This window comes from Narcine bancroftii, chromosome 7 (genome assembly GCF_036971445.1).
Source record: "Narcine bancroftii isolate sNarBan1 chromosome 7, sNarBan1.hap1, whole genome shotgun sequence".
NCBI classification, from domain to species: domain Eukaryota; kingdom Metazoa; phylum Chordata; class Chondrichthyes; order Torpediniformes; family Narcinidae; genus Narcine; species Narcine bancroftii.
The window spans coordinates 1,257,069-1,285,021 of NC_091475.1; the positions used below are offsets into that span (position 1 = coordinate 1,257,069).

Here is a 27,953-nt window from a genome sequence, read left to right on the forward strand (position 1 = left end):
TTTCAGAAAACAGATGAGAACATTCATAATCATTTTTCTGTATTGATTAGAATATATTTGAAGAAGAAATGAGTTGTACCAATTTTTTTTTTCTGGTTGTGGGGTACAGTTGCTTTCCTCTTCATGTACTTATTTTGGTTCAATTTTCAAGGTATTGACAAAGAAGACACCTATGGAGAAAGAATATTGGTGCGTCAGAGTTATCCTATCAAAACGAAGGGTTCCCAGCCCTGTGAGGCAGCTCGGAGACGGCCTGCAATGCAGGAAGCATCAAGAGTCATTACCCTCCAGGGCACTGTGGTGAAGTACATGATGGATGGATCCACTGAGGTTACATTTGATTCATTTATTAACTTAACTCTGAATTATTAAAATTATTAAATCTGAAGGTTACATACCAGCGATTTAAAAATTAGCACAAACGGTGTTAAAATAATTTGAATTATTAATCAACAGTTATATAACACCTAATCTAATTTAACTTATTTAAACTTAACTCGATTTATCTCCACTTATCTCACTTAAACTCTGTGTGTGAATATATTGGTTTGTGTGGAATTTCTCAAGCCACTACCAGCCCCCCCACATCTCCATCGGGCACACAAAACTCAAAACGGTCAACCAGTTTACCTATCTCGGCTGCACCATTTCATCAGATGCAAGGATCGACAATGAGATAGACAACAGACTCGCCAAGGCAAATAGCGCCTTTGGAAGACTACACAAAAGAGTCTGGAAAAACAACCAACTGAAAAACCTCACAAAGATAAGCGTATACAGAGCCGTTGTCATACCCACACTCCTGTTCGGCTCCGAATCATGGGTCCTCTACCGGCACCACCTACGGCTCCTAGAACGCTTCCACCAGCGTTGTCTCCGCTCCATCCTCAACATCCATTGGAGCGCTCACACCCCTAACGTCGAGGTACTCGAGATGGCAGAGGTCGACAGCATCGAGTCCACGCTGCTGAAGATCCAGCTGCGCTGGATGGGTCACGTCTCCAGAATGGAGGACCATCGCCTTCCCAAGATCGTATTATATGGCGAGCTCTCCACTGGCCACCGTGACAGAGGTGCACCAAAGAAAAGGTACAAGGACTGCCTAAAGAAATCTCTTGGTGCCTGCCACATTGACCACCGCCAGTGGGCTGATAACGCCTCAAACCGTGCATCTTGGCGCCTCACAGTTTGGCGGGCAGCAGCCTCCTTTGAAGAAGACCGCAGAGCCCACCTCACTGACAAAAGGCAAAGGAGGAAAAACCCAACACCCAACCCCAACCAACCAATTTTCCCTTGCAACCGCTGCAATCGTGTCTGCCTGTCCCGCATCGGACTGGTCAGCCACAAACGAGCCTGCAGCTGACGTGGACTTTTTACCCCCTCCATAAATCTTCGTCCGCGAAGCCAAGCCAAAGAAGGACAACTCAAAGCTTAATTCTCAGAAAGCAGTTTAAGTTCAGTTTTGGAAATTCATTGATGACACATAGGCTTGAAATTGATGTGACACCCAGGCTTGAGATGATGGAGACACACAGGCTTTAAGATGGGTGAGTCACACAGTCCTTAGTTGAAATGAGCAGTTCATGTGGTGGTTGAAAGAGACCAGGGCTGTGATTAACTCATAAAGCCCTTGTTGAGATGCTTCAACAAAATGCTCTTTGTAGACAAGTGCCAACTAAAATTCCCCTCTTCTTTGGCTGCCTTCTTAAAATGGCCTCCTGAGCAAACTGTGTACTGTCTTTTCAATAAGCTGGTCACATGATCTCTGCCCTTGGCTTTGCCAGGGCTTTTTCCTGCAAATGTATCAACTTTCAGAACATGCTGTCTTCGAAGTCTGCTGCCAATTCACAGTCATTTTCCAAAACCTGCAAGGTTTGTTAAATTTGTTCTCTTAAAGGGACAGTCCCACACAAATAAAATGAACTGAAAATAGGAAAACATCACAGAGGAAAGAACTAAAATCTCTTTTGTCATCTTTTACTTCAATCCAATTACACAAAGAAAATTTAATTTTTAAATTACATTTTAAATTTAGACATGCAGCACAGTAACAGGCCATTTCAGTCCATGCTGCCCAATTACATCCCCTAGTCCATTTTGAATGGTGGGAGGAAACTGGAGTTCCAGAGGAAACCCACACAGACATAGGGAGACTGTACACCCCGGTCCTGATCGCTGGTGCTGTAACAGCATTATGCTAACCATGCTGCCCCTTTCATTAGAACATAGTTTCTAGTTGCTACCTACTACATCTAAAGTATAGTTAAATTGACCTAAAATTGCCTTGTTGAAAATACTAAAAAGCGTAAACAAACAAAAAGAGTCTATTCCAGTGATGAAATGAAAATAACTACAATGTAGCTTTTGCCCAAATGTGGCTCCAAGAAAACCTCATGAAGTTGAAACTCATTTAGTGGACTGGAGTAAATCTCACCTCTGGCTAGAGTGATACCGAGAAAAAGGAAGCCAATCATCTCAGTTTCAGGGCATCACCACAGCTCATCAGAGCACACTATGGTTTTTACTGCGTCAAAATCCTGAAAATTCCAACTTTCTGGTGATGTTGATAACTTCCATCATGTGGACTGCAGTAGTTCAAGAAGTCCGTGCTTCCATTGTCACTTACATTTAGTTTCTGAATAAATAAGAATACTTTGGAAATATCTGTAAGAATTGAATGACTTTTAGTAGATATTAATGGATCGTCTTTCCCAGAGAAAGATTTTATTTATTTATGGGTGTTCATCACATGCTCAGACTGCATGGCTAATTGAAGTGATTTATAGATTATATATGTTCATTTGCATTGTTGCCTCTGGTGAGAACAATTAGGCTTAATATGGTCACTATTTGCATCAGAAATCTGAGTGTCGTTTGGGAAGACTTTCTATTGCATCTGGGCTTTGGGCTAAATGCTGTTTCCTTACCTCCATCCTCAACTAAATTTTAAGGACTTGCTTAATAATATTCAATTAGTAATATAAACTCTGCTCAAAAACAGGTTTTGATCAATTCTGATATTTTCTGACCCATCACGGATACAAGTCAGAAAAGTTATCTTCTAACAGAAATACAGAAATCCAAATTACTGATGGGAACAGTGCTGCTGTCCTACTGAATCTCGTCTTCTCAATCAGTTCAGATAGACCTTATTTCCCCCTTTTTCTCCTTCACCAATAACTACTTATAACATTAGGCCAGCCTAAGAACCCATTAGTTATATTATCCTTTCTCTCATGGCAACACTAATCGTGCTCAAGAGTGTCGTGTACTGGTACTCCGCCAACTGTATATGTCATGCATTTAACAAAGACAATTTGCAGTAGGTGAATTACAGGAACATTATCAAATATAACTTTTTACAGAGCTATATAAAGAGATATTGGGGCAGGAGATCCTTGAACAAAGAGATAGTTTAAGAAAGTGTTGCTCTTAAAAGGAACAAAAAAAGAAGTAGAGTTTAGACCAGAGTCTCCAAAGCTTTGATTTTTGAGTGCTGTCGTCGAGAGATCAGGAGGGGATACAGATTTGGAGAAGACCACATAACACGTGGGAGTGAAGGAGGCACTTGCGTTTGAGCTGAGCAGGAATTTGGAGAGGTTTGAAACAAAGATGAGAGGTAAAAAAAATTAGTTCTTATTCAAATAAGAATCATAAATTATTATCCATAAGGCTCAGGGGTGAATGCAACAAGCAAGTTTGGACACAGGCAGAAGAAGTTTTGCAATAATTACATGTAAAGGTAGCATGGCATGGACAGAGGTGCCAGGAGCAGAGAGCTGAGGTACAGGTGAGATCAGGGAATGTGAAAGGTGTTGATAGGTAGTCAAACTGATATGCCACGAGGTAGCCAGAACTCATCTCGGGATCAAAGGTTGCAGTCTGGAATGAACACAAGTATAATCAGTGAATGAGAGAAATCAGTGAGAGAGGGTTATCCACATTTCATTAGGCTTCTCCAATTATTTTATAGCCACTCACATTAGTAAAGGAATTTCTCAAATATACTCATTCAGTAATAAACTATTACAATTTAGTAAATGTGATAAAAGCACTTTCCATGTTAAGGATAAAATTACTGAACCTGGACCAGACAATCCTTGCCAACTTATTAACAGTGCTCTTATTTCAACAACCTTGTGCACTAATTAGAGTGTTAAATTGAAACGAGTATTGTTGCACTCTAAGCCAAGTCCTAATCCCCCATTTGGATAAATAAAGCTTGAAATTAAGTTGTCATGCTTCATTGTTGATGGAGATTCTGTAGCAAGCTCCCATCCATCCTCCCTCTGCTGTTTATTGAGTCTATATGCTGCAGGGAAATACAGAATGTAGGTGATCTCTCCTGCAGGTTCATCTCGTCTCTCACTCATCTAGTGAACTCATTGTTACACGACTGATTGCACTCAGAGACAAGTGAGAAGTACAAACATGCTTTTAATAGCTTACAATCAATGGCTGGTAGACACAATAGATCCTCAGGTGAATCTGAGGTAAGACACGCAAACCAGGGTTTATATTGGAATAGGTGATGGTGGAGCCAAGGGACAAGCTAGACAACAGAACATTACACAGTGAATTCCAGTTCACTGCACTCATCATCAAGTCCAGGGGTACCTTTTCAACGTCCTTGTGCACTTTCCAATTAGCTGCTTAGCTTTCATCAGTCATATCTAATCCATAAGTAACAATCTCATTCATTCACCAACCTTCATTAAAAAGGTAAATTGAGCTAAGTCTTTTTGTTTATTTCTCTGTGCATTTATATTTTTCATGAATTAAAGGTCGGGTAATGAGTTTCAAGTAAATTTGCTGTATTTTTTCATTGCACTTTATTTCATTGGAAATGCCTTTGGCAGTAGTGGGCGTCAATGCTGCAGCAGTACCTCATTCTGCCGTCTGAGGTGGAGTTGTAACTTGCAGGTCATTTTGCTTTGTCTATCTGCTGGGTGCCTCAATGTACAAGTTCAGTGGAAGGATTGGCAGGAAGACTGTATTCTGGCATCTTTGGTTCCAGCAAGCCAGCGAAACAGTCAAAAGGGATGAGCTGGAAGCAAATGCTACAAATTAGATTAGGAAACTGCTGCATCATTTTCAAATGATGGAAGAAATAGGAGGCTCCGGGCCATTTTGAATAAGGAGCATATTCCCCCTATTTTTTGGTTGTTATCCACTCCAGGTTCTGTTCGCTGATGGGACTGTAAGCAGAAGTCCAGATTCAGGCCCTGTTTCTGTTCCTCAATCATCCGCAGTGATAAGAGACCCTGAAGGTCGAGAACCAAAGGATGAAAAAAGAGCAAAAGGAGGTCCCAGTGAAGAAGGAAGTAAGAAAGGTAATGACGAATGAACAGTTGACGACTTGCGTAATTAATGATGAACACTTCCTGAGCAAAATATTTGGATGCAAAACTTTATTTCCATACACCCAATGTCTTCTTCATTATTACCTAGTTAAGTGTTACTTGTAGAAAAAAATGGACATAACACAGACAATATTTCCATTAATGTAGCACTTTTAATAGAATAGAAACTGTCAAGGCAAGAATCTTACCCAAAAAAACACTTAATCATTGACCTATTTATACAAACACAGAAGTAAGTATTATCACTGTGGGAAAGGGAGTTGAGGAATTAGTGACATCACGCTACTTTTTAAGCAGTGTGTTTTAAAAATTGATATGAAATGTGATTGTCAATTTTCATGTTGAATCATATTATTTCAATGGCATAATATCAGGCTCAAATATGCACTGAATTTCACAATTACCACTTGAATTTTCCTGTGAAATGTTGCTCTGCAAGTCTACCTGTTATTATAGTGTACAATTTCTCACCCGAAGCTGCAAATCCCTTTCTTTTTTCTTTGGCTTGGCTTCGCGGACGAAGATTTATGGAGGGGTAAATGTCCACGTCAGCTGCAGGCTCGTTTGTGGCTGACAAGTCCGATGCGGGACAGGCAGACACGGTTGCCGCGGTTGCAGGGGAAAATTGGTGGGTTGGGTGTTGGGTTTTTCCTCCTTTGTCTTTTCTCAGTGAGGTGGGCTCGTTGTACCCCTTCACCTCTCATTCTGGTCCCTTATCCCATCTGAGGCCTAGATCTGATTTCTTATTTTATCCCCAAAACCTCAACCCTTGCTATTCCTAAAACCACCAACTTGCCTGCGATTTCCTCTGAATGGCTCCACTTCTAGACTCAGGCGATACTGGAGCAGCAAGAATGTGTAAGAGCCCATCAGTAGTTCTGAATGCCTTGGGTGTCCTATTCAGCGGAATATTGTAGTGCCACACTTTGCTGTATTGCATTATAACTCTGCATACCTCCTCAGCATCAATGAAGTTTGAGACTGAGATTTCTAGGTTTGTACAATTACTAAATCGCAATGAGTCATTTCAAAAGTTGATCAATACATGCAGTTTTTAATTCTTTAATTTGAATTGAAAGTCAATAAACACCTTTATTAATGAATGTGAGTGGAGCAAGGAAGAATCAATGATCAGTGAAAATCATTTTATAGAAAATGATTGGGTTACATGAGATACATTGTTATGCAAACAAAATAGCATCATCTGTACAAAGTGCTTCAAAGTAATTTTTAAAAAGATATATGTTAGTTTTCAGACTCCAAGTGCTTGAAAATTGAAATCCTTTTCCAACCACCTCTCTCATGATCCTTCCAAATGATACACTGAACACCAATATAAATTTCTGATGAACAAGATTTTTCTGAGTTTCACATGATTTTTTTGGTTTCTTTAAGGAAAGCATGGTTATATAGAACAGTCTGCACTAAGAGCTGATGAATCTCCTGCAAAGCAAATTCCTTCAATAGACCCTCTGCCTGGTACTTGGATAACTACCACACCAATTGGGTTGGTTATAGGAACAAAAGGCAGTGAAAAGTTGGATATAAAACCCATTTTAGTCTATAAAGCCACAGATCCAGGAACTGGAGAAGTGAGTGTTATGTATTTTTCATATCTTTATTGCTTCTACTATGTTTCTTTATATCTGAATTTTGATACCTCCCAATTATTCACCAACCAAACTTGTTCTGCTTATTTACTCCCCACCCCCAACCTATTATTTTTTTCTGATGTTCTTTATATTTGTCTAGACACTCTACAAATGCTACCTGATCTACTGAATATTTCCAGAATTCTTTGTTTCAGGCTTTACAACAACTATTTTGTTCTGAATCTTTTTTTTTGTTTTCTCAATTGTGTTTATTCACCTCCCTCTAGTTATAGTCTTCCAGATAGATCAGCTGTGATTAACAAGCATTCAGTGCTCCACTGAGATGGAATCAATAGTATTTTTGTCACTTGGACAATTTTCATCTGCACCCAATAACAGACATCCTCTTTGTTCTTTTCACCCCTCCTCTTCACTACATGTCTGGTTTCTCAATTTTCCAGTTCTGTTGAAAGGCTGTTGACCTGAAGCAGTAACTTTGTACCATTCACCCTACTGACTGACTAACATGCAGTCGCTTTTATGTTCAATAAAATTAAGAACAACAACATCCTGAGGTGGAGAATTCAGCTATCCACCTACATCTATGAGATCTTGTACAGGCCTAGGAAGCCCAACGAGCTTCCCGATGCCCTGTCCCGAGGGACATGCCAACGCTCAGTTGAACCGCCTCCAAGCCCTCCACAACAGCTTCTGCCACCCTGGGGTCACCAGGCTCTACCACTTTGTTAGGGCTTGCAACCTCCCTGACTCGGTTGAGGATATCAGAGAACTGACCCGGAGCTGCCCAGTCTGCGCCGAAGGTAAACCCTCATTCTATCAGCCCGACAAAACTCACCTGTTTGAAGCTATCCGCCCTTTCAAATGCCTGAATATGGACTTCCCTCCCCTCCTCTCTACCAACCAGAACGTATGCTTTCTCAATATTATCAATGAATACTCACACTTCCCTTTCATCATCCCCTGCCCAGACATGACCATGGCCACAGTCATAAAGTCACTAGCAATCTATTCACTCTGTTCAGACACCCCTGCTATATCATAGCAACCGGGAATCCTCATTTATGAGTGAGGAGCTGCGCCAGTACCTGCTGACCAAAAGCATAGCCACGAGCAAGACCACAAGCTATAATCCCCAAGGGAACAGCCAGATAGAAAGGGAGAATGCCACCATTTGGAAAGCAATCCTAGCCCTCAGGTTGAAAGGCCTGCCCATTTCCCTGAGGTGTTCCATGCTACCAGGTCCCTCCTCTGTACTGCTACTCATGCAACACCATAAGAAAGGACCTTTTCCTTCCCCTTCTGCATCAGGAACCACACTACAGTCCTGACTGACAACCCCTGGGTCTGTCCTGACTGACAACCCCTGGGTCTGACCTGCTCTCGAGACATACCAGGAGCCATGAGACTCACCCCCTGGTCAAGAAGGTCTACCTCCTCCACGCAAACTCCCAGTATGCTTACATAGAGTATCCAGGATGGGCAGAAAGACATGATTTCTATCCAGGACCTGGCGCATGCAGGAGATCCAGCGAATGACCAATCAGTATTCTCTCCCCCACCCCCCCCCCCCCCCACGACTACCAATGGCGTAACAGGCCACTTTTCCCCACTAATTGCACCTGGAACCTTGCCCCAACCCTACAGTCTTATTAACCACCCCCCAGCCACCAAAGACCACACCTGTTGTGCAAAACACCACCCAGGAGCCAGCAGCTGAGCCACAGCAGGCACTGCAATGGTGACAACAACAGACGAGACCACTGGACAGACTGAACCTGTAATGGACATTGACTCACTTTTAAACCCCACTGGACTCTGTTTTAAAAGAAGGCGTGAAAGTGGTGGAATCACTGTATAGCTATTTGGATTGTCTGTATTGTATGGGCTGGCCCACCCTGTCTGTACCTGTGACTCTCCCCCCTGAATCCCCATAACCCCTCCCTGCCTTGGAACCAGGCCAGCAGCATATGAGACATGCTGATGTTTTATGGTGATTAAAGCCAATTAATCACAATTCTCAGTCTAATATGGTTCATTGATAGTACCACAACATTGTCATGGCTTCATTTAAAAAAAGTTCTTTTTAAGCCTACTGGTGCAATACTCGAATAGCAATAACGAATACTCCTATAAGGTCTGCCCAATAGGAGGAGAGTAAATAGTTCGTGGTTATGGTGTGTTGCGTCTCACCCTGTCCAAACATCGTCCCCTATAGAGAGATTTGATGGGAGGCAATTGCATTGCCACAGATCAATGCACAATTTTCACTGCCCGCTGGAGTGCCTTCCTATCTTGTGCAGAACAGTTCCCATACCACACCAAAATTCTGTATGATAGCACGCTCTCAATTGTTAATCTATAGGAATCCAACAGTATTCTTGGGCAGAGGTGGATCTTCCTCAAAATATCAAAAATTAAAGATGCTGTTGTGCCTTTTCAATCAAAATTGATAAATTCAAGGACCAAGTAGGATAAGCAAAGATATGGAGCCCCAGGAATTTAAAGTTCTGTAAATGCTATGTTTTTCATAGCATGTTAGATAGTACGTTATTCATTTGGAGTCGTGAGCTTTAATGCTTCATCCTGAAACTGATCACTATTATAGGCTAATTCCCAACACATATTTGTTTATGCTTTAGACTGACTTAAATTTCTATGTTTTATATACAAGGTTCCAATCCCTTTACACTTTCATCCCCCATGCAGGAAGTCTTAAAGCACTTTGCTTCTTCTGAACCAGAGACCTGGTCAGTCACCCACTATCACCACCCTCCCCCACCTGGCAGAACCTGTCCTCACTGTAAATAACTCCTCCTGTAACTCATCCCACTTCCTCCAAATCAAAGGAGTAGCCATGAATCCGCATGGTCCCAGCTACACCTGCCTGTTTGTGGGCTTTGTGAAGCAATGCATGCTGCAAGCCTATACAGGCAAGTCCCCCCAACTCTTCCTCCAGTATATCGATGTCTACATCATGGCTGCCTCATGCACCTGCGGTGAGCTTGTCCACTTCATCCACTTTGTGGCCAACTTCGACCCTGATCTCAAACTCACCTGGTCCGTCTCCAACAATACTCTCCCCTTCATGGATCTCTCTGTCTTGGGAGACAAGCTTTCCACTGACCTATATTACAAGCCTACTAACTCCCACAACTACCTTGACTACACTAACTCATACATTGTTCCCGGCAAGGATTCTATCCCTTTCTCTCAATTTCTCCAGCTCCGCCACATCTGTTCCCAAGACGAAGTCTTCCAGTCCAGATCTTCTGCCTTCTTCCACAAGCGTGGCTTCCCCTCTACCACTATCAACTCAGCCCTCACCCACATCTCCTCCATTTCCCACTGCCCCCAAGCACAACAAATGTAGAGTCCCCCTTATCCTCAGCTACCACACCACAATCCTCCTCATCCAACACATTATCCTCCGGAATTTCCAGCACTTACAACGGGATCCTACTAACAGACACATTTTTCCCTCTCCTCCCCTTTCTGGCTTCTCTAGGGACCATTCCCTCCTTGACACCCTCATGCATTCATTCCTCTCCACCAATCTCCCTCCCGGCACCTTTCCCTGTCGCGTTTGCACCTACAACGCCCCCCTCACCATAGTCCAGGGCCCTAAACAGGCCTTTCAAGTGAAGCAACACTTCACTTGTATCTTCACAGGATTGATTTACTACATCCAGTGCTCCCTTCTGGCCTACTTACATTGGAGAGACTGAGCACAGATTGGGAGATTGCTTCACTGAGCACCTTTGTTCCATGTGCAACAATAGCAGAAACCTCCCAGTAGCTAACCATTTCAGTTCAGAATCACACTCCCGCACTCGCAAATTGGATGAACGACACCTGATTTTCCATCTGGGCCCTCTGCAAACAGATGGCATTAACATCGACTTTTCCGGTTTCTAACGTGCTCTTCTCTTCCCCCTCCCTTCACCCAGCCATCCCTCCTCCCCTTGATTGCTGTTGTCCCCTCCCTCCCTTCTCCATTGATCACCTCTTGCCTTTGTGACCACCCCTTCCCTTCTCCCCCCTCCTTTTGTTTGGATGGCCGGCTACTGACATTTTCCCATCCCTTGATGAAGGGCTCAAGCCCAAAACGTTGGTTCTGTATTTTTACCTTTGCTATTAAAGGACCTGCTGAGTTTCTCCAGCTTTGTGTGTTTTTGCAATGAGGTGGATTACTTCTTCGAAGGTACTCAGTATCTTCTACACATTTGTTTCTCTATTGTTTATAGTGAAATTAGTAGATTGCTGATTGTATGTAACATGCTTATGAACTTTGTTCTTGACATTCTGAGAAAATAGCTTTCCAATCACCATTATTTCAAGAACATGTTAAATTCTGATTAGATTTCAAATCATTTTTAAAATGAGTAAAGAATTAGTAACTCAACAAGTGCCAAAATGCCAGTTAAACAAATATCCAGTCAACCTGAGGCCTTCCTGTTCATGCCCTTGCCATTGTTCTGATGTCAGCACACTGGCTCCCTCAAGGCTGCTCCTTCTGCCAGGAACATGAACCCACAGTTAATGAATCAGCAACTATTTGAGCTTTTACAAAGTTTTTCTTAACTTCTTGAATCTATTATCTCAAGAAATCAGAAATGCATCTGAGCATAACTATTGGAAAATGGCAGCAGGACATGTAAATTCATTTAATGTTGTAATACAGGTAATGATTACAAGACAGGACAAAGTAGTTACTGTTTTTGGAAGAGACAACACCATAGTGGAACACGCTGATGGAACCAGGATTACAACGTTTTTTCGGAATATCTCATTCCCAGAGTACAAGCTGCAAGGTGAAACTGGTAAAAATGGTGAATGATTTTTAAACTGGTTATTTCTGTCATAGAGATTTGATTTTCATTTTAACCAACTGACGAATTAATATAACATGCATGTCTACATAAATGTGCATTCATGCAATACTGTCGTGCATGTATTCCAATTGTTCAGGTGCTTATATATTGTATTCAGGAAAGGCGGAGATGCTCTCATCCAAGCATGCTTTAAACCTCAGTCAGAAAGCAAAATTTAATCATGAGCACGAACAACTGATAGTTACGTGGTGCCTTTAACTCTGTTGAACATCCTGATGAGCTTCACAGGACCATTATCAAATATAAATTAGCATTAAACAGCTTAAAGATATTGGGGCAGATGACCAACATCTTGGTGAAATCAACACAGAAAATGCTGGAAATGTTCAGTAGGTCAGGCAGCGTCTATAGAGAGAGAAACAGAATTAACGCAACCTTTCATCAGAATTTTTAAAAATTAGTTTCCGTGAAAGAGATGTGGAAAGCGGGGTGGGGTGGGGGGGGGGGTAGGGGGAGGGTGGGGGGGAGTCTGAATGAAGAAAATAGCAGATTTTCATTATCTGCAATATTTTCTTTGGATCAGGGTAGTAGCTTTTAAAAGAGTCACTGAAGAAGGAAGGAAAATTTGTAAAGCAAACTATGGAGATAAACCAGAGTTTGTGTTTTGGCAACTGAAGTCAATTGACCATTTGTAATGTGATTAAATTTAGGTAGGCAGATTTGGAGAGTGCAGATATTTTTGTCATTTGTAGAGCTGAAGGAGATTATAGAGGTAGGGAGGATCTCAGCTTGGAGAAAACAGAAAACTACAATGAGCTCCAACTGAAACCATTGTAGTTCAGGAAAAACTGGATGTTAGGTAAATAAGACTTGGCACAAGTTAGGGGATGGGCAGCAATGTTTTGGATGACCTCAAATTTACAGATAAAATGTGAGAGACCAACCAGGAATAATAAATTTAGGTATAATAGGTTGATTATAGGTCCACCAGAGGTTGGCAGAACATTTGTGCTAAGTAAAAGATGACCTTCATTTTGAACTTTTATCATCTGGTGAACCAGTGACCTCTGTGAAAGAGCGGCTGACAACTAGGGAAAGACGGCTGGCAGGAGGGAACAGACCCCGCCGAACTGGGATCCAGCTCATAAGGTACGTGGGTCCCACCTATTCTTGGCTACGAAAGCCTGTAAGAAGAAGATACCCCTAAGATGGCAAGAACGGGAACAGAGGATGACTTATCGGCAGGAATGAAGTGATACCCCCAAGTCGGCAAGAACGGGAACAGAGGATGACTTATCGGCAGGAATGAAGTGATACCCCCAAGTCGGCAAGAACGGGAACAGAGGATGACTTATTGGCAGGAATGAAGCAGACAATGAGTAGGATGATCAGCGTACCTGACGCTGCAACAGCTGCAGCAGGACACAAGCTCCAGAGTTGCATATGTGGCTGGGCAAAGGTTACTTCCACTAGAGGCCTGAAAATACATCAGGGCAGGAAAGGATGCCTGAAGAAGGGACAACAGGGACCTCACATTGACAGCTACTTTTTGAGAAGCAGGTTGAGTCAGTCGATTGAAGTTCTGCAGCAGAAAAAAACCCAAAGTCTGAGTGACATCAATACCCCTGTCCCAGTGGAGGAAGAGCAAGACACAGAACAACCCAAACCCAGCCCATTTCAACCTGCAACAGAAAAGAAGATCTGTGGCAAAAACCATTGATCAAGTGGCCAAAATCCTGCAAGAAGGCAATGTGGGGGGAGCTCAATGCTCACCTCTGCAACATCTTAGAGAAAGATACATCAACAAGCCATCAAAGACCTCTCGAGAGCTGCTGAAAAAAGTAGTCAGTGGCTCTGGATGAAGAGAAAGGATTCCACCTGGGGACCCAAGTGAGTGAAGGGCATTTCAGGGGTGAGGCTGGGATGCCGAGATTCACTGCTGAACTCTCTGGAGGTGTCATGGATCTATCAGCGAAACACTGAGGAAGGAGGACGCCCACTTGATAAACTAGATGCCACCACTCACTTGGCTATGCTGAGTAGCAGCTGTATAGAACCAGAGAACATTACAACATAGAAAAACAGGCCATTCGACCCTTACAGTCTGTGCCCACCTGCTCATATTCCATAACCTTCCAGACCTCTCCTATCCATGTCCAATTTATTTTTAAAACTCATGATTGAATCTTCATTCTCTACATTAGATGGCAGCTCATTCCACACTCCCACCACTCTCTGAGTGAAATATTTTCCCCTTGTACCTCTCCCCTTTCAACCTAAAGCTATGACCTCTCGCATTTAAATTCCCCCAATCTATGTGGAAACATCCTACTCACATCTACTATGAATATACCTCTATCAAGTCTTCCCTCATCCTTCTTCATTCCAAGGAGTATAGTCCTAACCTGCTCAATCTTTCCCTGTAACTCAACTCCTGAAGATCTTACTAAATCTTCCCTCCACTCTTTCAATCTTCTAGATATCTTTCCTGCTGCTGGGTAACCAGAACTGTAACAATATCCTAAGTGTGGCCTCACCAATGACTTGAATAACTTCACATAACATCCCAACTTCTATACTTTGATTTATAAAGGCAAAGATGCCAAAAATCTTTCTTTATAACCCTGTCCACGTGCGACACCACCTTCAGGGGACAATGTAAATCTATTTCCAGATCTCTTTGCTCCTCTACACTCCTCAATGGCTACCATTTAGCTGCTTTGAGTTTAATATGCAACTTCATTAAAATTATTCAAAGGTGATAGGTGAGCTGTGATTTTTACAAGCCTATAGGCAAAAATTGACATAAATTGGCTGGCACAATCCAGTGATCTGCATTTCACAGCATATCTATCCCAACAAAATGCAGACTTGTTTGCTAATAAAAGTGTACATCTCTCAGAGACGTTCTCAGCAACTTCTGGACAAATCTGCTTTTCAGACTCTGAAATTAAGCTAATGTTTTAATTACAATTGATTAAAATGCTTAAGTTGTGGCAGCATGCCACTAGGCAGGTGAACTGGCCCCACCTGTAATCCGCGCGGCAGGGCAGCCGGCCAAAATGTCGCCGTCGGGGATTTCCCCTTCTCAGCACCGGGCTCAGAAGCCTGCACTGGAGGACCATGTGACGCCCAAGTGACATCGGTGCCCCCAGCACGGTTCTCAGCCAGGTCTGGGCTGGGAGTATGCCAGCACGGCAGCCAGCAATAAACCAGTTTTCTGCTCACTGAGCTCAACCCCACTGGTTGTGTGTTCTTTCAGTAGCGGTGTAGCTGCCACTACAATTCATAACCCCAACTGGTTCAAATGTCTTTGAACCCAACATGAGCGAACCTGGGATCAGTGCTATAGCCGTCAAGCTGCCTGACCTCTGGGTTCGGGAGTCAGAGACCTGGTTCGGCCACATGGAGGCTCAGTTTCACCTCCGCCAGATTTCGTCCGACATGACCAAATTCGACCATGCGGTGGCCGCCCTGGACCAGGCCACCGCCAAACATGTGCTGCACCTTGTTCAGCACCTGCCCGCCGAAGAAAAATACGGGACCATCAAGTGAGTGCTCACCGGATCCCTCAGACTATCCAAGCATCAGCATGCCACTCGGATTCTGCACCTGGATGCCTTGGGGCTCAGGTCCCCAGTGGAGCTGATGGATGAGATGCCCACGCTCATCACACCAACTGCCCACTCTTTGAGTGAATTTTCCTCGACCATCTTCCCAACAACATTCGGTCATTACTGGCCCAAGAGAGCTTTACCGACCCAAGGAAGGTTGCTCAGAAGGCTGAAGTGCTATGGCTCGAGTGATTCTTGGAGGGTTCGGCAGTTCAGCAGGTCACGAGACACGGGCATGACCACGCCAAGCCTGTCCCTAGCGCTGCAGTTGGAGCACCCAGCCCCTACAGGGACCACCAAGAACATAACCAGGGGCATAGCCTCTGCTTCTACCACCAGCGCTGGGGAGCCAAGGCTCGGAAGTGTTTCCAGGGAAACGAGCAGGCCGGCCGCTGTTAATGGCTGCGGAGGCTGACCAAGGACGCAGCCTCCTCTACCTGCGGGACTCAGTCAGTGGCCGGTGCTTCCTCGCTGACACTTGGGCCCAGATCAGCGTCATCCCAGCCACAGCCATCGAGTCCAGGAACCGACCTCGAGGACCTCCCCTCCGTGCAGCCAATGCATCAGAGATCCTGGCGTATGGGAACAAGACCGTCCACTTCCAGATCGGCCAGCGAAAGTTCTCATGGAGGCCCATCGTCTCGACCCTTCCCACTGCCATCCTGTGTGCCGACTTTCTCCTCACCCAAGGCCTCCTGGTGGACATTCAAAGTAGGCGCCTGGTAGACACCCGGACTTTCCTGGCCATTCACCTCGACGCCCCCCCGCACAGAGCAGCCACAGATGGCCATGATCAGCACGCCCAGAGACGAGTTCCAGCAAATCCTGGATGAGTTTCCAGCCCTCCTAAGGCCACAGTTCTCCGCTGCCTCACTGCGCCACAGGATGTTCCACCACATCCCCACCCAGGGTCCACCAGTTCATGCCAAGGCACGCCGGCTCCCGCCTGACAAGCTCCAGGTGGCGAAGGAAGAGTTTTTGCAACTGCTGGATCTAGGGATCATTCGGCGCTCCGACAGCCCGTCGACCTGGTGTCGAAAGCCTCCGGCAGCTGGCACCCCTGCGAAACCTATCAATGGTTCAACGAGGCGTCATTTCCTGACCATTACCCCATCCCTCATATCCAGGACTTTACGGCCAACCTGCATGGTGCGAGGGTTTTCTCTAAGGTTGACCTGGTGCACAGTATCACCAAATCCCGGGCCGCCCAGAGGACATACCCAAGACGGCCATCATCACCCACTTCAGCTTGTTCAAATTCCTTCAGATGCCGTTCGGGCTCAAGAATGCCGCTCAGACCTTCCAGTGCCTCATGGACTCAGTGGGCAGGGACCTGGATTTCACCTTCATTTACTTGGATGACATCCTCGTTCCCAGCAGGGATCGGGCAAAACACAAGGCACACCTGAATGCCCTCTTGTCCCGGTTGGCCGACTTCGGCCTCACCATCAACCCAGCCAAGTGCCAGTTCGGGAAAGAGTCCATGCAGTTCCTGGGCCATACCATCGTGGCCAAAGAAGCCACACCTGCCGCTACGAAGGTTTCTGCTATCAAGGAGTTCCCTCGCCCGGACAACCTCAAGGGGCTGCAGGAGTTTGCGGGTATGGTCAACTTCTATAACCGATTCATCCCAGGAGCTGCGCGCATCATGCAGCCCTTATTCGCCCTCATCACAGCCAAGCACAAAATGCTCACCTGGACCCCAGAGGCTTGCAGTGCATTCAAGGCCACCAAGGATGCCCTCGCGAAGGCTACCATGCTTGCACACCAACCTGTGTATGGCGCTTTCCATCAATGCCTCTGCCACAGCCGTCGGCGCCATCCTGGAACAGCAGGTGAATGGACAATGGAAGCCACTGGCATTCATCAGCTGGCTTCTCCGCTCACTAGAACACAAGTATAGCATCTTCGACCGTGAGTTACTGGACATGTACCTGGCAGTGCGGCATTTCCGCTATTTCTTGGAGGGGAGGACTTTTACCATCTTCATTGACCATAAACCCCTCACTTAGGCGCTCGCAATGGCAAAGGATCCCTGGATGGCCCGCCAGCAGAGTCACCTCTCCTTCACGTCATAATTTACCACCAACATTCAGCAGAAGGCGGGGAAGGACAACGTGGTCACCAATGCACTCTCATGACCGGCCATCTGCGTGCTGACACCCGGCCTCAACTTCAACCAGCTTGCCCAGGACCAGAAGTCCGACGAGGAGAAGCGAGCCTTCAGGACTGCCATCACGGGCCTGCGGTTCCAAGACCTCCCGACTCCTAGCGGCGAAGGCACCGTCCTGTGCGATGTCTCCATGGGCACCTCGCGGCCAGTGGTTCCCCAGCAGTGGTGCAGGCAAGTCTTCCATCACATCCATGACCTTTCGCACCCCTCCATCAGGTCCATGGTCCGTATGGTGGCAGTGCGGTTTGTCTGGCATGGGCTTTGGATGCAGATCGTGGGCTGGGCCAGAACATGCACCCATTGCCAGATGTCCAAGGTGCACAGGCACACCAGAGTGCCCGTGCAAGAGTTCGAGCATGTCTGAGAACGGTTCACCCACATTCACGTGGACATAGTCGGGGCCTTACCAGTTTCCAGGGGCAACTGTTACCTGTTCACAGTGGTAGACTGCACCACTTGTTGGCCCGAGGCGATCCCGATGTCGGATGCCTCCGCGGACTCATGCTCCCGAGCACTGTTACATGGTTGGGTCACCCGGTTTGGTGTTCTGAATCACCTCACCTGCGATCTGTCAGCTCACCAACAGATTGGGGATAGAGCTACACCACACCACGGCTTATCACCCGCAGGCCAATGGGCTGGTCGAGTATCTGCACCGCCACCTTAAGTCGGCACTTATGGACCGCCTTACTGGTCTCGACTGGGTGGATGATCTGCCTTGGGTGCTCCTGGGCATCCGCTCCACGCCCAAGGAGGATCTGCAGGCGTCATCAGCTGAGCTGGTCTACGGCGCACCACTAGCACTGCCTGGTGAGTTCATCAACGCGCCTCACAACCCCCAGCGGTCGCCGCATCGCCGGGCCCACTTGGACTCCTTTGCACCCCCACCACCACCCAAACATGGCACATGGCCATCTTACGTCCCCAGCGAGCTGCACTCCTCAGAGTACGTTTTTATTTGGCGTGGCCTGCCCGCGGCACCTCTGCAGAGACCTTATGAGGAGCTGTACAGGGTTGTCCAGCATTCAGGGTCTGTGTTCACGCTGGACATCGGTGGCAGGCGGGAGCTGTTTACTGTGGACAGGCTGAAGCCAGCTCACCTTGACCCCACCGAACCAGTGATTGTGGCCCAGCCCAAGAAGCGAGGCCACCCAGCAAAAAAGGATATTGGTACTGGTTCTGGGGGTGGGGGGGGGGGGGGCTGTGTGGCTGCATTCTACTAGGCAGGTGAACCAGCCCTGCTTGTAATCCCCCAGCAGGGTAGCCAGCCAAAATGGTGCCATTGGGGGTTTCCCCTTCTCAGAAGCCCACGCTGGGGGAACCACGTTAAGCCCGAGTGACGTCAGCGCCCCCAGCGTGGTTCTCAGCCAGCAATAAACCAGTTTTCTGCTCACTGAGCTCAACCCGCCTGGTTGTGTGTTCTTTCAGTAGCGGTGTAGCTGCCGCTACAAAGTGATCATTTTTTCTCTGCCGTGAATTTGTGGGAAGAGCAAGGAGGGATAGACAGGAACCACCATGATTTTATCTGTGGGAAAAAAAATCACAGTGTGGTGTGCTGTTAACCAGAATCAGACACACACAAGGTAAAGACTGTACAACAGGCTTTAATCCACAAAGACTTCCACAGAGCCAGGCTGACTGTGGCTGCAGCAACTCGGGAGGCCAGCACAGGCTTATATCCCGGAGGGTGATTGACACCCGACCGGGTGGGGCTTGATCCATTCAGGCCAACTGATTGACAGCTGGCCAGGTGGTGTCCCGTCCCCTTACACTCCTGCAGGTACAGAGGTTGCCCCCTGTAGTAGGCCGGTGGTGTACCACCACACAGTCAATATTAATTGGCAGCTTTCATTCTTATTTGGCTTGGCTTTGCGGATGAAGGTTTATGGAGGGGTAATGTCCATGTCAGCTGCAGGCTCGTTTGTGGCTGACAAGTCCGATGCGGGACAGGCAGACACGGTTGCAAGGGAAAATTGGTTGGTTGGGGTTGGGTATTGGATTTTTCCTCCTTTGTCTTTTGTCAGTGAGATGGGCTCTGCGGTCTTCTACAAAGGAGGTTGCTGCCCGCCGAACTGTGAGGCGCCAAGATGCACGGTTTGAGGCTATATCAGCCCAATGTGGCAGCCCAATGGTCAATGTGGCAGGCACCAAGAGATTTCTTTAGGCAGTCCTTGTACCTCTTCTTTGGTGCACCTCTGTCTCGGTGGCCAGTGGAGAGCTCGCCATAGAACACTATCTTGGGAAGGCGATGGTCCTCCATTCTGGAGATGTGACCTACCCAGCACAGTTCGATCTTCAGCAGCGTGGATTCGATGCTGTCGGCCTCTGCCATCTCGAGTACTTCGATGTTGGTGATGAAGTCGCTCCAATGAATGTTGAAGATGGAGCGGAGACAACGCTGGTGGAAGCGTTCAAGGAGCCGTAGGTGATGCCGGTAGAGGACCCATGATTCGGTGCCGAACAGGAGTGTGGGTATGACAACGACTCTGTATACACTAATCTTTGTGAGGTTTTTCAGTTGGTTGTTTTTCCAGACTCTTTTGTGTAGTCTTCCAAAGGGGCTATTTGCCTTGGCGAGTCTGTTGTCTATCTTGTTGTCGATCCTTGCATCCGATGAAATGGTGCAACCGAGATAGGTAAACTGGTTGACCATTTTGAGTTTTGTGTGCCGATGGAGATGTGGGGGGGCTGGTAGTCATGGTGGGGAGCTGGCTGATGGAGGACCTCAGTTTTCTTCAGGCTGACTTCCAGGCCAAACATTTTGGCAATTTCCGCAAAACAGGACGTCAAGTGCTGAAGAGCTGAATGGGAAACTAAAGCGGCATCGTCTGCAAAGAGTAGTTCACGGACAAGTTGTTCTTGTGTCTTGGTGTGAGCTTGCAGGCGCCTCAGATTGAAGAGACTGCCATCCGTGCGGTACCGGATGTAAACAGCGTCTTCATTGTTGAGGTCTTTCATGGCTTGGTTCAGCATCATGCTGAAGAAGATTGAAAAGAGGGTTGGTGTGAGAACGCAGCCTTGCTTCACGCCATTGTTAATGGAGAAGGGTTCAGAGAGCTCATTGCTGTATCTGACCCGACCTTGTTGGTTTTCGTGCAGTTGGATAACCATGGTGAAGAACTTGGGGGGGGGGGGGGGCATCCGAGGCGCTCTAGTATTTGCCAAAGCCCTTTCCTGCTCACGGTGTCGAAGGCTTTGGTGAGGTCAACAAAGGTGATGTAGAGTCCTTTGTTTTGTTCTCTGCACTTTTCTTGGAGCTGTCTGAGGGCAAAGACCATGTCAGTAGTTCCTCTGTTTGCGAGAAAGCCGCACTGTGATTCTGGGAGAATATTCTCGGCGACACTAGGTATTATTCTATTTAGTAGAATCCTAGCGAAGATTTTGCCTGCAATGGAGAGCAGCGTGATTCCCCTGTAGTTTGAGCAGTCTGATTTCTCGCCTTTGTTTTTGTATAGGGTGATGATGGTGGCATCACGAAGGTTCTGAGGCAGTTTTCCTTGGTCCCAGCAGAGTTTGAAAAACTCGTGCAGTTTGACATCCAGCTTTCATTAGAGCATTTGATTAACTGGGGCTGTTTTCCTATTGTGTTGGGAATCCATTAACTTGATCCCTGCGATATGGAGGCATGAATTTTGCTTGGTTCTGCCTGAATTTCTAACAAGTACTGACATTTTTCAGTACAAGTGCCGACAGGTTTCAGGACTTCAGTGCAAAGGCAATGCATCAAACGTACCCAGCTCTGATGGAGGCAAGGGGTGGGGGGGTGGGTGGTGAGGCAAGGGGAGGAGGATGAGGTGATCTCTCACATCCTGTGCCTGTTTACATGTTGAACAGAATCTACAAATCTACTCATTTGAATAGATAATGACAAGAATAAGTTATTTTGTTTCAAGATGTTTGGTTTAATTTAATATTATGAATTTTTATTAAAATTTTTCTACGTAAAATAACATTAAAATTTAATTTAATTTTTCATTGTTATTGTATGCGTCTGAACACCAGAGACATACTGTTGGCAAAAATGAGAGCAGAGTCTGTGTCTGCCAAAGGCTTTCAGAACTATTCCTTCAGCAGGGTTTACTCTGGGCTGCTAACATCAAGTGATAACATTAATCCTTGTCACTCCTCAGGCCCACTTCATCTGAGCCAACAAGATGAGCCTATCAGATCTGGAGGGAATGGAGAATGTGGGCACTGAATGCCTGTGTTAACGTCACTCAGAACATTTTAGAACCATTCCAAAAGTTACTCACCAAATCTTCTTTAAGCCAGGATGCACCTCCCAATTGATTTTTGCATATTCTGATAGCTCAATTTTTCCTCTACTCTCTTGCTTTTGTTGATTTAATCAATAAATGATCGTTTCTCTGGTTTTCAGATATTCCCTTGAGGTTCAAGTGAACAAAATCAGATCAGGGAGGGAATAACTAAAGCTAAGAAGTGTCCACAAACTGCAGTGATCTTGGCCAGTGCAGAAGTATGCAGTTGAGTTTAATACAAAAAAAATGTTGCCCATACATCATATGTGTGTCTATTTCATAATATTGAAAAGGATATTCAATCCTGGAATTATATTAGGATGCTTAGTAACCCATAAGATTAGGCCAATGCCTGGCTATGCCAGATTCAAAAATGAAAACAAAAGGTTCGTCCTGCTGGAAATCCAGACCCAAAAGAAAATAATATCATTTCTGTAATGCCATGAGATTTTTCAACTAAAATAAAATTCTGACTTTTATGTTTGGATCCAGCAAATCACTGTGTATATTTTCACAGAGTTAATCCCAGAAAATGTGACGAGGTATGTGAAGTGCATAAAGGTGGAGTGTGTGGGATTTGCCACTGTTTTAATGAACTGGGATGATTGCACATGCAGCACAGTATTCGGAAATGGCACAACCATCGTCGCTAAACCGCAGGGGTTTTACCAGGTAATACAGTAACAATATTGATTTTAATTTCAATCTTTAATATGAATGTAAAAGCAGAGAAATAATTTTAATAATCGGGAAGCTCAGTCAGCATCGCGCTATTATAATACTAGTGACCAGGTTTGGAATCTGGCACTGTCTGTAATAAGTTTGTATGTCCTGTAACCTGTGTGGGTTTTCCCAGATACTCTGGTTTCCTCCCACCTTCAAAAAAAGTATAATAGGTTAATGGGGGTAATTGGGTGGCATGGGTTTCAATAGCCAGAATCGGCGTCTACACTATATTACAAATAAATTTAAATCTTTTTTGTTAGGCAAATATAAGATTTGCTTATTGAAGCACTTAAAGTTTATGTAGGAAAGGATAGGGAATGATAATGTGTTCAGTAGTTGTTGCAGTACTTTAAAGAATGAATTCATGGTTATATTTCATCTTTCTTCCTGTCTGCAACACTAATTGATGGGATACGTTAAATAGATAAGATGGATATGTAGCGAGAAAGTGGCTCACAACTCCATATTTGTGAGGACAATTCAAAAAAAGAAGCAACTGTTGTCTTTGCCACATCTCATGCAGAACATGATTTTCAGGAATTCCTTGGCGCTATGGCTGAAGTCAACATGATTGCTCTTGCATTTTTTTATTCCATCGTATAGACTGTTCTAATATGATTAAAATGATGCAGGTAGGAGAGGGGAAATGCCAAAGAGGTTATCATCTAGAACTTCATTGCAGCACAACCACCATGTAATGGATTCAACAATGGTTGGACGGGAGATACCAGAGAATAGTGGTGGAAAATTGTCTGTCGAATTGTAGACTAGTGGAGGGCCACAGGGTTCGGGACTGGGTCCATTGTTGTTTGTAATATATATTAATGATCTAGATGATAGGGTGGTAAATTGGATTAGTAAATATGCAGATGATACAAAGATCGGTGGTGTTGTGGACAGTGAAGAAGGTTTTCAAAGCTTGTCAGAAGGAGTTTAATACTGATAAATGTGAGGTGCTACATTTTGGTAGAACTAATCAGCAAAAGTCATACATGTAAATGGTAGACAATTCAGGAGTGCAGCAGAACAAAGGGATTTAGGAATTCTGGTACATAATTCCCTGAAAGTGGAGTCCCATGTAGATAGGGTGGTGAAGAAAACATTTGGTATGTTGGCCTTCATAAATCAGAGTATTGAGTACAGGAGTTGGCATGTCATGTTGAATAAGGCATTGGTGATGCCAAATTTGGAATATTGTGTGCAGTTTTGGTCACTGAATTATAGGAAGGATATAAACAGAAAAGAGAGAGTGCACAGAAGATTTACAAGAATGTTGCCTGGGTTTCAGGGTTTGAGTTACAGGGAAAGGTTAAACAGGCTGGGACTTTATTCCCTGGAGCATAGAAGATTGAGGGGTGATTTGATAGAGGTATTTAAAATTATGAGGGGGATGGATAGAGTCAACGTGGACAGACTTTTACCATTGAGAATGGGGAAGATTCAAACAAGGGGACATGGATTGAGATTAAAGGGGGAAAAGTTTGGGGGAAACATGAAGGGGAATTTCTTCACTCAGAGGGTGGTGGGAGTGTGGAATGAACTTCTGGCCAAATTGGTAGATGTGGATTTGATTTTAATATTTAAGGAAAAGTTGGCTAGGTATAGGGATGAGAGAGGTGTGGAGGGTTATGGGCCTGGTACAGGTCAATGGGACTAGGATGGAGAAGGTGTTCAATGTGGACTAGAAGGGCCGAACTCCCCTGTTTCTGTGCTGTAATTGTTAAATGGCTTATATATTACATCAATATTCTATTTTGAGTATCATGCAAATTGTCCACATCCTCACGAATCTTGAATATTGAAGGGAAGCTTATTTGCCTCTATTGTGTACTACCTCTCTCTACACCCATGACCGTGGGGCCAGGCACATTTCAAATGCCATCTACAAATTTGCTGATGACTCCATTGTTGTTAGCAGAATCACAGATGGCAAAGAGGAAGTGTACAGGAGTCACATAGAATAGCTAGTTGAGAGGTGTCACAACAACAGCCTTGCACTCAATGTCAGTAAAACTAAGGAATTGCTATGGTCTTTAGGAAGGGGAAGCCAAGAGAACACAAACCTGTCCTCTTCAAGGGGTCAGCAGTGGAGAGGGTAAGGAACTTCAGATTCCTGGGTTTTAACATCTCTGAAGACCTACCCTAGGGCCATCAGGTCGATAGAACCAAGGAGGCACATGAGCAACTATATTTCATCAGGAGTTTAAAGTGATTTGATACATCACTAAACATTCTTGCAAATTTCTACAGGTGGTCCCAAAGAGAGCATTCTGACTAGTTTGGTATGGAGGTGCCAATGTACAGGACAGGAACAGGCTACAGAGGGTGGTAAACTCATCCAGTGCCAAAGTGGGCATTAGTCTTCCTTCCATTAATTACCTCTTTCAGAGACCGTGTTTCAAGAAAGCAGCAGCTATCAGCAAGGAGCTTTACCACCCAGGTCATGCCCTTTGCTTAGTTCTATCATCAGGGAGGAGGTACAGGAGCCTGAGGACACACACTCAACATTACAAAAACAGCTTCTTGCTCTCCGCTATCAGATTTCGGAACGGTCAATAAATCTATGGTCACTTTCTCATTTTTTCTCTTTTTTGCACTACTTTTTTTTAAATCTTATATTGACAAAGTTGTAATTTATAGTAGTATTTTCATCTTGTTCTGCACCAAACTGCTGCAAATCAACAGATTTCATGACACATGTTCATGACGAAAAACCTGATTCTGATACAGAATTTTTGGAAAAAATCCGGACCCCCTAGCTGATAGGGCATGTTTATATGGGACACCAAACACTTAATACAGCAGAAAACCTGGAATGGTACAGAAAACATCAGGATGAAATTAAGAACTTCAAAAGCAAGGGGAAGGCTACAAGAAAGTACTTGCAAACAATACTCCAGAAAGTCAGAAAATATTACAAGTACATGAAGGGCAAGAGGATACGTTATAAATTAAGAGAAGGGCCATTTCTGATAAAAATAGCCTGTGTGTCAGTGCATTTGAACTTGAACAATGGGGGATGTGGACAGGGTCTTTTATGTAATATTTTATTTATCAATATTCATACCAAATACAAAACATAAGGACACCCCCTCCCCTCTATACAGTCCTATTAAACAGAGAAAGAACAAAGAAAAAGAAACACAAAAAAGATCATCCCATTGTTAGTGCATCAGGAAAACATATGGAGACACGATAATCCCACAGCGTTAAAATCTTTACAGAGGTCGACTGGCTGGCCAGCAGCGATCATGACCCTAGATTGGTGCCAGTGAGGAACCTATATGCTCTAAATAAGGCTGCCAGATTTTTAGATTGCATGTGACCTTTTCAAGTGGGATGAGCTGTTCATCTCTGTAGACCACCAATCCATGAGTAGATGGGAGTCAGACTTCCATGTAACTGCTATACATTTCCAGGCCACACATAAGGCAATTTCTGTGAATTTAATTTGAGAATTAAATGCAACAGGCCGCATTTGATAGCTATCCCTTCATCCCCTTCATATTCATGTGATTATCTAGAAGTCTCTTAAAGGTCAAGATGCATTTGCTTCCACCACTATACCTGGCAGACCATTCCAGACACCTACACATCTCCCTTAAACATCCTACCCCTTACCTTGAATGCATATCCCTGTCTATTCCAAATGCTGGTAGATCCTGTCACCTCAGAATCTCCTTAAAGCAATGTTCCCATGACTGACTTAAGGCTCAGTAGCTTGTAGTTCCCTGATTGTCCTTGCTGGCCTTTTTAAATCATGGTACATTAACCACTGAAGTTCTTTGGTAACTTGGTGTCTGACGAACTGGAAAAACTAATTTCTTGTTGATCAGAATTTTTTTCAGTTTTGATGCCATATTGCCGTTCTTTATTTTTTTCATTTCAGATTTTTCCAGGAAGTGCAGGGAGTCTTTTAATTGACCAGGATGGATGTGCTGTGTACACATCAGGAACCAATAATGATATTGTGACTCTCTCTCCTATCAGTCATATGGAAAGTCAGCCTGGTGCTTACTTTATGAACTATAACTCACCAGTTATCTGTGAGGTCATGGATTCTGAGAGAAATTATTTCCAGGTGATGCAATAAAAGAGTCATAATTGGTGAAATTGTTGCTTATTCACCATGGTTTTTATGACCCAGATTTCATGTAAAAAGTACAGTATTAGCATCCATGGGGCCGGTTGAAATACAGTACCCTCCATAATGTTTGGGGCAAAGAAACTTTTTTCCTTTATTTTCCCCTGTTCGGCAGTTTTAAATTCGTAATCACTCAATTCACAAGCGATTAAAGTGCACATTCCAGATTTTATTCAAGGTTATTTGTATACATTTTAGAGGATTGCCCTGATCCACAATCAAACAGGGTCATGGAGGTGCAGGCTCGCACTGGGCTGACATCACAATGGTCCCAGTGAGAGAAGCTGAAAAGGATCATGGGGGTTGTGCTGATAAGCTCTTGGAGAGTTCCAGTAAAGTCGGCTGGTTCAACTCACTCACAGCTTCTGTGTGGTTTTTCTTTTGTTCACTGCACAGCACCCTGACCTCAACATTTTGGTTTGACGAGGAAGAAATTACACCACTTTTTATACATAGTCCCCTCATTTCAGGGCACCATAATATTTGGGACATTGCAATGGTATGTATATTAAAGGAGTCATGTTTTGTACTTTTAGCATGTCCCTTGCATGCAATGACTGCTTGAAGTTTGTGATTCATAGACATCACCAGGTGCTGAGGTTCTTCTCTGGTGATGCTCTGCCAGGCCTCTACTGCAACTATCTTCAGCTCCTACTTGTTTCAGGGGCTTGTCCTCTTAAATTCTCTTTGGCACGGGGGAAAATAAAAGGAAAAAAATGTATTTGACCCAAACATTATGGAGGGCACTGTACTTGTAAAAACAACAGAAATACCAAAATGAATAAAATTTCAATTCAAGAAGAATTATTTAATGATAAAAAATGGTTAAAGAGAAACAAGTCTTGCAAATTGTCATGTTCTTTTTGAATTCTTTTTGCATGGAATAAAATATTCTGCAATTTTATGAGTTCTCCAAATAAATTTAGACACAAATATTTTGCATGACAAAATTATTGGTCAATTACCATTGTTGGAGATTGGACAAGAGTGATTAAGAAGGAATGGAGGCATTAAAGAGGAGAGGGTTGAGTGTGGAGACAAATTGTGGGTTGTAGAATGGGGTATAACACAGAGTCTTGCTCTGGCTGCTCATTTAAATAGGGAGGGGCTGAGGGTGGGAGTAGCTGTTGCTACATTGATGAATGTCTCTTAACTTCCACAATTCCAGAGTCAAAACTGCAGGAATAAGGTTATATTGTCCCAGATGCCCAACAATGGGTCCCCAGGAC

General features: G+C 44.6%; 1 protein-coding gene and 1 long non-coding RNA gene across 14 annotated transcripts in view; one reads left to right on the forward strand and one right to left on the reverse strand.

Annotated features, from left to right (window-relative positions):
- The window catches only part of spag17 (sperm associated antigen 17), a 221,117-nt gene that overhangs the window by 109,066 nt on the left and 84,098 nt on the right, over nt 1-27,953 (forward strand). For 12 of the 13 annotated variants that reach the window (XM_069888414.1, XM_069888425.1, XM_069888424.1 and 9 more), the window contains 6 exons: nt 152-330; nt 5,180-5,333; nt 6,759-6,955; nt 11,658-11,796; nt 22,372-22,526; nt 26,470-26,661. In XM_069888414.1, coding sequence (XP_069744515.1) covers nt 152-330; nt 5,180-5,333; nt 6,759-6,955; nt 11,658-11,796; nt 22,372-22,526; nt 26,470-26,661 — 1,016 coding nt within the window. The remainder of the gene's footprint in view (nt 1-151; nt 331-5,179; nt 5,334-6,758; nt 6,956-11,657; nt 11,797-22,371; nt 22,527-26,469; nt 26,662-27,953) is intronic. The other variant, XM_069888416.1, reaches the window with a different exon arrangement.
- On the reverse strand, nt 85-26,612 carry LOC138738369 (uncharacterized). Its single transcript, XR_011341512.1, has 3 exons — nt 26,202-26,612; nt 21,849-21,980; nt 85-170 (listed from the first exon to the last, which is right to left on the reverse strand). It is a non-coding gene; the product is annotated as an uncharacterized lncRNA (long non-coding RNA).